Here is a 10545-nt window from a genome sequence, read left to right as displayed (position 1 = left end):
GCAGGGGTTGGGTTGGGGGTTGGGGGGGGGGGGGGGGGGGGTAAAGGAAAGAGGGGCGTAAGGAGGTTTGGGGCGGAGGGCGGACGAGCGGAAGGGGGGAATCGGGGCATGGTGACATGAAGCCTCCGCATGTGCATGAACACCACAAGAGAAATTAATTGCGGCAGAGTCCGTTTGGTCCAAGCCTGCTCCACCGGGAGCTCCTCCATGTCACCATTCAGGCAGAGTCAGTTTGGCCCAAGCCTGCTCCACCCGGAGCTCCTCTGTGTCACTAGACAGGCAGATGCTGAAGGGGTAAGAGAGGAAGAGGAGGAGGAGGAGGACGAGGAGGAGAGACAGGAGTCCACAGACAAACTTGAATGCTATGAACACAATTTGGGTTAGCATAGGAAGGAAATGGAATGTGCTTTTTAAATTGATCGTCTGCTGGAACATTTATGATAGGATGGGGGACAGTCGAGAGAGTCCAGAACGTCTGAAGAGGAAACAGGACTACTGTAAATATGTGGAATACTACTGAGCTGCGTACGTGAAGCACAAGAAAAATGAGGTGACATCGAGGAAGATACATTGTCACACCTTTCTTACCGGATTTCTTTTGATTTGCTTCGACTTAAGTTTCATGCCTCTACAGAGACTCTTCTAGCCTTTATATCTTTTTTCTTTTCATTTTATTTTTGTGTTTTTAAACTTATTTTTAACTTTTTTCAGTGTAAAGTTGTCTGATGTACATTATTTTGAGGTACAAGTGCATTGTGTACATTACACGACGTTTAATGTGTCTATGGCATAAATGCATCATTTTTTTTTAAGTTTGGAATTCTGGCAATCAAAAGGGTGAAAATGGATACCTAATTCATACAATCTTTATCAGCCAAATGTAAGGATTCAGCTGTGTCATTTTTATCAGTTGTGGTGGTTAACTGTTATATCAGCATTATTGGTTAACTGTTATATCAGCATTATTCACACATTCGACAGCTGCACTCAGAACACACAGCATCATCATATATATGGTGCTACACTGCCTGAAACCAGTTTACTTGCACAACATTTATTTCCTTTCATTACTCACAAACTTCTCCTTCCATCCTGTGTAGCCAAGGGGGGGTGGGAGAAGGGGGGGTGGGGGGTGAGCCTGCCCTGGTCAACTTCGTGAAGAGTATCCAGCTGTTCGTAACTAGCAAACTAGTGAGCTGTGCTTACATCAAATTTTGTACAAATGTGCCAAACATTAATATCCCTGCGCCAGGGGGTACAGTAGAAAATGGTGTTCAGGTTTCTATTCAGCAACACGTCGTTGGTTTTAATGATGCCAGTTTGTAAATGCTTTCTGTTTCTTTTTTGTTTCATTTCTCCTTTTTTTAAAGTGTGTTTTAAAGGTGTAAGGATACATACTGTCACTAAATCCTGGATTACCATGTGGGGGTGGGGTGGGAAATGGGCATTTGAAAGTTGAAATCCCTGCAAAGATGTACAATTTAGACGACCCTGTGTTGTAAAATAGTTCAAGTTTGAGAAAAATCCACATTTCCCCTGCAGAGATCAGTGGTTCTTTAAGTTCATCGTAGACTAAACTGTCAATAGAGTATGAATATTATATATATTATATAAATACAAATATATATACTTTTTATGTGCAGATGTGGATGTCACATAACGCAACAACGTAATGAAAAAAAGCCTTGTAAAAAAAAAAAAACATGTAGGATTTTGTTCACGTTCATTTCTATTCCAAAAATGACACACCAAGGTTTTGACCTCTTGTCGTCACCAAGGTGTTGACCTCTTGTCGTCATGATGTTGCCGTGTCCAGCAGAGGAGACCAGGGCTTGGGATTCCATGTGGGGACATTATCACATAGTGTGTGTAATTCTGACAGGAACAGGTGCTATAAAACTATGCCCACTTTTGTGTATGTTTTGGTGTTACAAGTTATGTACTTTGCCATTTGGTGCCCCTAACTTTAACATTAAAGAGCATCAGTGAAACGAATGGCCAGTTTCTAAGTAATCATGTCATTTCTTGTCACTTTGCTAAACCCCCATGTGCACATAGCATCATGTGGGACATATAGTGAGGAAGAGATAGAGAAATGATGATACAAAACATATCAATGGCACATATCTATGAACTACTCAACTTGATTGTCAAAAGGAAGTTGCAAATTATGTATCTATAAGACAGCAAGGATCGTTTGCGGTAGGAAGCCCTGGTCTCCCCTACATATCATTTTGGATATATAGAAACTTGTCTGATGCAAGGAAAGGAAAGGATCCCAAATGTTATTTAGCATATTCTGCAGCACTCTCTGTAGTGAACATCTTAAAATCGGAACAACATTTTGTGAAAGTAGACATGTCTGACTACCTGTATTGAAAATGTCAGTACAACTTTTTATTTCTGTTGCTAGACAATGTGTTTGAGAGAATTGTGAATCTTTTTAATTGCCTCAACAGATTGCAACTGCTACAAAAATATTAACTGACCATTGGAGAGTAAATGTTTTTTGACATTACCTTTCTACTGTCCAGACTGTCTTTGTGTAGTCTGCTCCACACAATACTGACTAGAAATTGGTGTCAGTTTTTACACACCCAAAAAATTGTAAACCATATTCAACATATACTATATGTGATATACACTGCTCCTTGACTAGAATCTGTGTGTGTGTGTGTGTGTGTGTGTGTGTGTGTGTGTGTGTGTGTGCGTGCGTGCGTGTGTGTGACATGTTTGTTTCAGCAGCCCTTATGCTTATGTGTCAAGCCATCCTGAAAGCATTTCTTCAGGTTGCCAGCTCATAACAGACATGTTGAAAATCAGCTGCCTGCCTATTTGTTTTTTTTTTCTCTCCATTCACTTGGCTGGTAATGGAATTTCTTGACAGCCATCAGCAGCCACTCAGGCTAGATGCGAGTGCCGTTATGGTGTCATCATGTCAACTGCATTTATTTTTTCTTTTCCTCTCTGAATAGGACGAGACGCTTCTCTTGCAAAGGAAGGAGAATCAGAAACATGGCAATTGCAACAGGATTCCATTCAACCTGCGTGACCATCTGTTGTGGCATTATTCAGGGGGCGTAAAAAGAAAAACGTTTAATGGGGTCCCTTTAAAAGACTCTACATGATCGATCTATCTATCTAGCTATTATCCTTGATTCTTTAGACAACAAAACACATCGCGGTAACCCCACAAAACAATCATAAAAAGCATTCACAAGCACATTCATTCATTCAACATGTCTCAAATATCTGAATGCTACCGCACTCTGCCACCCTGCTGTGTCTCAGTAGAGAGCGTAGCTCTCTGGCAGTGGTGGCTGGTTTGTGGAGCGCTGTCTCTTTAAATGTGTAGTTGGGTGGGGCCGGGGGGAGGGGGGAGGGCAGTCCTCTGAGATGCTCCTGCAGATGAGAAAATCTTTCAAGGTTTGCTGGGCTGGGAACAGGGGATTGGGTCTCGGAGCAGGTCTCTCACGCTGGGAGGGGGAATGCTGCCTCCTACTGGCAGACCTCCACACACTCCTACAGAGGCCTCACCACTGATGTGGCACCCAGGCTAACCAACTAGCCTGCCAAGTAAACATCCCTCGGCCTCAGTCTCTCTCTCTCTCTCTCTCTCCCTCTCTCTCTCTCTCTCTCTCTTTCTCTCCCTCCCTCTCTCTCTCTCCCTCCCTCTCTTTCTCTCTCTCTCTTTCTCTCCCTCTCTCTCTCTCTCTCTCTCTCTCTCTCCCTCTCTCTCTCTCTTTCTCTCCCTCTCTCTCTCCCTCTCTCTCTCTCCCTCTCTCTCTCTCTCTCTCTCTCTCTCTCTCTTTCTCTCTCTTTCTCTCTCCCTCCCTCTCTCTCTCTCTCTCTCTCTCTCTCTCTCTCTCTTTCTCTCCCTCCCTCTCTCTCCCTCCCTCTCTCTCTCTCTCTCTCTTTCTCTCCCTCTCTCCCTCCCTCTCTCTCTCTCTCTCTCTCTCTTTCTCTCCCTCTCTCTCTCCCTCTCTCTCTCTCTCTCTCTCTTTCTCTCCCTCTCTCTCTCTCTCTCTCTCTCTCTCTCTCGTCTCTGGTAATATTACTCTACTTTATATTCTCCGCTCTTAGGAGGGGGCTTAGATGACATGGTAGCGATGTCAGAAATGATATGATACAGTGATGATACAGTGGGGGGTGTTTCTGGGGGTCTTTGTGATTCATGCTTTCTACAGTGTTCTGCTGCTGGGTCCGACTCCCTGTTGAGCTTGATGGAGCTCAGATGGTCGGGTGCCTCACCCAACATTGGTGTCAGTGGTACCCTCTGTGATCTTGCCATTTGAATATTACAACACTACAGTTTAATGCCACAGCTGCCGGCTCGTAGGTAATAAAGTACAAGAACCACCAAACAAACGTTGGCATTTTTATACTGCCTGATTCACTGAAGGTCTGTCTGTGTTACTACAGAAGCGCAGGCAAGTATCCCGTGAACGTGAAAAAAAGAATTCAACTAAATTAACACTTTGAGCATGTTCTGCCTTTATTGACCTCTAGTTATCACACTGTGATATCACTCTGTCATTTTGATATTGAATACTTGAGTTCACAACAGCTCAGACTTCCCTAAAAGTCTCATTAGTGCTGAAGGTTTATGGTGGTGGATGACTCATCAGTGTCCATTAATAACAAAACATTAATACAAACAAATTATTACAGTTATAAAAAAAAAGCATTCAGTATCAAATTTTCAAGTACGATTCCCTCGCAGTTAGAATGTGAGGCATTAATACAATAATAGTGATAATAATACAACATGACAAAAATAAATTCATAAATGTTCAAAACCACAAAAAAAGTCTTGTCAAAACATCCAAGCTCTTCCTCATAAGCAAAGTAGAGAAGTTTCAATTTTTGTGGCTCACAGGCTTGTCACGTACAATAATAATAATAATAATAAAAAAACATGGAGACCCTTCAATATTATTTTCTAGGGGCAGGAAACCTGATTTTGTCCTTCGCCTGTTTCTTCTCAATCTTCGCTTGCTTGTACTTCCACTTGGGGATCTCTAGCTGGCTGGGGTCGCGGCTCTTCCTCCTCTTCTCGGGCTTGTAGGTGGGCGCCGGCGCCTTGCACAGCATCACCTTGGGCACCACCACGCCCGGGCGCACGCTGCTGCGCCGCATCATGTGCAGCGGCAGCAGGCTGGTGCGGCGCAGCGCCAGCGTGGACGCCGCCGCCATGTCCTGCAGCATCTGCGGCTGCAGGCTGGCGCGCCGCTCCCTCTTCTTGGGCACGAGCTGCACGCGCGAGTTCTGGAAGAGGCGCTTGTAGGTGGCCAGCCTCTCGGGCGCCGAGGCCAGGCTGCGCAGCTCCTTAGCGCGCTGCTGCCGCAGGATGTCCTGCACGGCGGGCCGCCGCTTGCCCACGCAGGGCGGGCTTCCGGGGCACACGGTGCGGCAGCCGATGGCCAGGAAGGGGCCCTTGAGGGCGGTGGTGAAGCGCACCATGTAGTCCAACGGACCGTCGTCCTGCGCGTCCACCTTGTTGCCGGCGCCGAAGGAGCAGCAGCGCGTGCAGTCGGCGAGACGCTGCCAGCAGGACTTGGGCTCCGGGGCGTGGTCCCCCGTCTCCTCCAGCTGCGGCCACTCCAGACGGTAGGATTCGGAGAACTGCTCGGCACTAGGCTGTTCCATCAGGCGCTCCATCGTGCGCACCGTCTCGTGGCGGCATGTGAGGAGGGCCCACTCCCGCGCGGTCAGCTTGCGGCCATAGTCACGGGCCTCAATGTCAGCACCTGTGGGAAATTGTACATGTTGCGAGAAGGGCACCCACTCTAACCACTGATATGGTGCCCATACCTATGCACATTGCATGCTGTATGAAACATGCCCCACTATAGGTGTCATTTTATGCAATGGAAGACTGATGTTTGTCTGTGGTACCTGACAGCATGAGGGCTCGCACACACTCAGACCTGCCCTGCACGGCAGCCTTCATCATGGCCGTGAAGCCATGGCAGTTCCTGCGCTCGATGTCCAGCCCTGGGAAGTAGTTGAGTAGGAACTGGGAAATCATTTGATGGCCTACATGTCAGACCGATGGAAAAATGAGAGATGAGAGATGTCAAAGACAGCAAACAGAAAAGGTTTGTCTACTCAATTACTTGTGTTTTGAAATCTACATATTCAGTACCCGATATACAGCACTTTGCAGAATTTTACTGCGTTTTACAAATGTGCCATTAATCCTTTCGCTGGTATATATACCAGTTGCAAGCAAATACTGCATGTTTTACTAGGAAAATCTGGGAGTTACAGGTAACACGGAATATATCATGAAAACAGTAGACTTGTGAATCGTGGAAGCCTCACTATACCCACCAGCCTGTGCAGCGTTGATGAGGGCTGTATTTCCTTCACTGTCCTGCCAGTTGACATCTATATAGGGACACTGGGAGAGGGCGATGACCACATCCACATAGCCACTGTAACAGGCAATAATCAGTCCTGTCTGTGACAAAAATGAGGCAAAAAAGTGAATACACTTTACTGACGACTGAATTCCTGTAACTAATCTTTTTGTCAACGACTCTTGGCCAAACTAAGAAAGTTTTCTTCACACCTCGTTGGACATGTCAGTGGGCTAACTAGCTTGTGAGGGAACTCCATAAGACAACTGCACAACTGCGTGAGCTTGAGTGAGAACTGCATGAGAGCAGCACGGAGTTACATGACTTTCAGGAACCGAGCTGCATTTCCACTGTAAGACGCAACAGGGCTCAACAACAGAACTTTGGGCTAACACACAGTCACTCAACCAACTAGCCTGAAGCTCTTTCAGCACTACACTGGGTGCATAATGGACTACTGTGTTGTAGTCTTTGTGGTCAGCTGGGAGGGTCTCTATGACCATAATCCTTGCAGATATATATTTCGGTCAACAGGATCAAAGACCTGCATTGGCAAAGTGGTAGGTATTATCACTGATCTAGGGTAAAACTATTACAAGCTATGTGTAACAGTGGTAAGCATTACCACTGACCTAGGCAAAACCTATTACAAGCTATGCGTAACAGTGGGAAATACACACAAGAAAAAGTCAAGTTAACATCCATGCAAGCAAGAGCAAATGCTTCTAAAACAGATCAAATTGATATTTATATTGATATTGATATCGGCACTCTACAGTCACAATAAAATTAAAAAAAACCTGACATGACTAGGCTGCAGAGAGGTTTAGATTGCTTAAGGACAAGACAACGTCAGGCAGATGGCCATCTCCACAAATAGTATTAGCTACGACTTAGCAAGGAGTTTCCCAGAAGATACTCCTACAGGGCAAGGGGCTGCTAAGGAACCTGTTTAGACCATGATAATACAGTCCACCAACAGTGATTATTCTGTTGCTGATCTAATTTGCTCATAGTCAACATGTCCACAACAGCACCACAACAACAAAACAGTAGGCATTTTTACTCTGGATGGCTGAAATGGCTGGATGGCTGGTTTTAAACATATGCTATTATACCCGATTAAAAAAATATGTCTTTGTTAAATATACTTTTAAATATACATTTTTTCTGCCAAGTCTAGTGGAGAATCATGACAATAGCACTCGACATTTGGTGTCATTCACCCTGTGAACATGAATGGGACCGTAATCTGTTGACCCTAATAGGGTCACCTCAAGATACACAGGGAAAAGAAAAGGCCGAACGATAACGTCTCTTATACACAATGAAAGGTTCAAAGGTCACAGGGTTTACAGGGTTAAAATAGTTATTGGTCAGTTTGTTAAGGTTGAGCTGTGTGTAATTCCAAGTATAAGCAAGAGCGCTGTGGAGTTTGTATTAAGTGCCTTGTTCCAGAGTATGTAATAAAACTCGTAAAGACTACAGATGCTGCGGTTAAGATTGCGGATGCTTTTTCTGCCTGTTGTTTTCCGAGGGGGTTGGAGATTGGCTATGGGGTATTAAACTCTGCTAAGAGAAGAGGCTCATGCAGTTGAAAGAATACCACAATGCTTGCCTCTGTCATCTACTGTAATGGTCACTATGTCACGAACACAGACTATTTCATGCAAAAGAATAGCTGTTTGTGAGTGCACCCCTGCTGAATACTCTGCATGGACACTCTGTAATCTTAGATGACTGTGACTCATAACGCTCTAAACTCTAAACACCATAGACACTAGGTAATGTGTAATTGCACTTCGCCTTTGTTGAGGCAATCCAATCCACTGTTTGTACCAGGCAGCAGAGGCTGTGACAGAGTGTCTGTGTTTATCAGCCAACAAAGGAACAAGTGGGTTAGTAGATGATGTCTTATTGTGCAAAGTTGTATTTTATATACATACTAAAACATAAACCCGCCTGTGTATGTGGACAAGTCTAACTCAAGTCTATATTGCTGAAAAAGTCTGACAAAATCCCAACAACTAGTCACTCAGCCACAGTCAATTACTTTATGGGATGCTTAAACCGAGCCCCAAATGTTGGACATTGCTTTTTAAAGCTGCTTCCTTATTATAACATGTTGTTGCATTACATGTTTTGTTTTGGTCAGCAGAATATGTCCGGATGGCATTTGAGAATGCCCTTATGGTGTCTTAGTGAGCCTTTTAAAAGCTCACACATGATTACAATCCACTTGGAGTCCATCTTGGATAGCAGTCCAAACTACCATCTGTTCCTGGATTTAGCTGACTGCTGGAAGCACAATCATGAGATTTTAACATTCAGTTGGACATCATATGTAAAAGCCACAAAGGGGCCAGAACCCTGTATTCAGTGCTATAAACAACAGCGATCCAGAACTCTATAAATGTGTTATGTGTCTGTTCTAGGGAAACAATGGTGAATAGGCCACACAGAACTGGGCTGGGATTTTCAGAATTGTAACCACTTCATATATTTAATTGAAGATAACTGATATCAAATGTGTCATCTGGGTGCTGTTTCATCTAGCTGAAACTAATATTGCTGTACTGAATTAACACCTACTAAGACCTATGTCTGTAATCCAAATTAACCTTACATTGTGTATTACACAGCCAACGACTATTGCATCAAGAGTGCTTCATTTTGAACACACAAGGGATGGAATCACAGTGGTACAGTGATAACTTCAATTGATTTCTTTAAAACACAGCTTGCGCAACCTGTTGACCATTTGCCCACCTGTTGATTTGCTCAACACGAAATTAGACAATCCGCTAAAGCAGGACTTACTCTGTTGTTTTTATCTACTTCTTGTACTTCTTCTTCAGTTACACCTTGTCGTATCATCATTTTGACAATGATTGCGTTGTTGTTGCTGCATGCCTTGAAAAATGTCAGTGGTTCGGGACTTTCGGGGCTAGGAGATCTTCCAGACAGAGACTCGTCGCGAGGGTAAAAGGAATCATCGGACAAAATACTTCCCGTGTCCTGTAAATCCGAAAGATCGAGCTCCTCAAATTCCTGGTACACGTCGTCGTCGTCGTCGTAGTAGTCATCATTGCCCCCCTCATCTGAATGGTCCGTCTCGTCCGACTCCGTTTGAGAAGGTGACACCTTCTCCTGTAGCGCACCGCCACCATAATCAGCAGTTCCATTAAGCTGAACTTTCAATAAAGGTGGACCTCCTCCAGGACCCTCCTCAATGATCAGCACCATTTAACCCAGGAAGGTCCCAAAGGTGCAGCAGAAGGTGTTATAGGAAGATTTTTCAAGATCGACCATACCCCTTCATAACTCGTCTCCAATGTTCCGACTGACACACACCAAAAAGCCGGTTAAAACTAAAGCTGCGCAAGCTCCCAAACTCTCCCTTCGCATTTGCTTTGAAACGGTTGAAGCTCCCGTACACAGCTGCAGTTACATCTTCAGTGAATTATAGACGTTGGTGCATCGCTCTCCATCTGTCGAACAAGCGTTATAACTTCATCTTGAGTGAGGACGAATTTGCCCATGCCTTTACGCCGCAGCTACCTGGAAGATGAGTTGTCGGAAGTGAGGCTTCTTAATCCCTTTGCTCACATACACATGTGTTCTCTCTCTCTTTCTCTCTCTCTCTCTCTCTCTCTCTCTCTCTGCCTGTCTTTTATGGTTTTTACTGGAATCCTTGAGAGTAATTTTAAATAATATTGTTTTCCCCTTTGAAAATGCTACATTATATGTGACCTCAGTCTTCCATTGGCCTAGCTTTCACCTTTTATCTTTTAGTGAAAGGATAATTAGATACAACATAAATAACATGCTCTCATTGGACTTCCTCTTCAATGCACTGCACACTTTACTGATGAACAAAGGTATCTTTATCAGACCATAATGCCTGTCTATGTGGACACGTTATTTTCCTATGTTATTGACAATATGAAGATATATTCTCAGCTGTGGAAGCACATTCAGTTTGTAATGCATGTGCAAATGTCAGTTTAGCCTATTGGGGTATATGCTAACACAAGACCTGGAAAAAGCCCTACACCATTTAAGATCTGACCTAAGAACGAAATTCATCATTGATTATGAAATTATGAAAACAGACAGTCTCAGGAATGACAGAACCTCACAAACTTGAAGAAATTAAAGTAGCCTACATTCTTCAAGA

The 10545-nt window shown here is 44.2% G+C and overlaps 1 protein-coding gene across 1 annotated transcript; it reads right to left on the bottom strand.

Moving 5' to 3' along the window:
• Positions 1 to 4474: 4474 nt before the first annotated feature.
• Positions 4475 to 9984, bottom strand: ankrd33bb (ankyrin repeat domain 33Bb). The gene is made up of 4 exons (XM_012827813.3): positions 9186 to 9984; positions 6337 to 6466; positions 5899 to 6039; positions 4475 to 5750 (listed from the first exon to the last, which is right to left on the bottom strand). The coding sequence occupies exons 1-4, from the start codon at positions 9609 to 9611 to the stop codon at positions 4936 to 4938; spliced, it is 1512 nt and encodes a 503-aa protein (XP_012683267.2). The 5' UTR covers positions 9612 to 9984; the 3' UTR covers positions 4475 to 4935.
• Between the last annotated feature and the right edge of the window lie 561 nt (positions 9985 to 10545).

Source organism: Clupea harengus, chromosome 25, assembly GCF_900700415.2.
Source record: "Clupea harengus chromosome 25, Ch_v2.0.2, whole genome shotgun sequence".
Taxonomy (NCBI): Eukaryota; Metazoa; Chordata; class Actinopteri; order Clupeiformes; family Clupeidae; genus Clupea; species Clupea harengus.
The sequence above is the reverse complement of the archived record's forward strand: the minus strand, read 5'-3'. Positions and strand labels throughout refer to the sequence as shown.

Coding starts and splice junctions, on each gene's coding strand:
- ankrd33bb (XM_012827813.3), bottom strand. CDS start 9,611: ATGGTGCTGATCATTGAGGAGGGTCCTGGAGGAGGTCCACCTTTATTG. Junction 6,467..9,185: donor AAGTAGATAAAAACAACAGA/GTAAGTCCTGCT, acceptor TTTTTGTCACAG/ACAGGACTGATTATTGCCTG. Junction 5,751..5,898: donor GCGAGCCCTCATGCTGTCAG/GTACCACAGACA, acceptor AATTTCCCACAG/GTGCTGACATTGAGGCCCGT.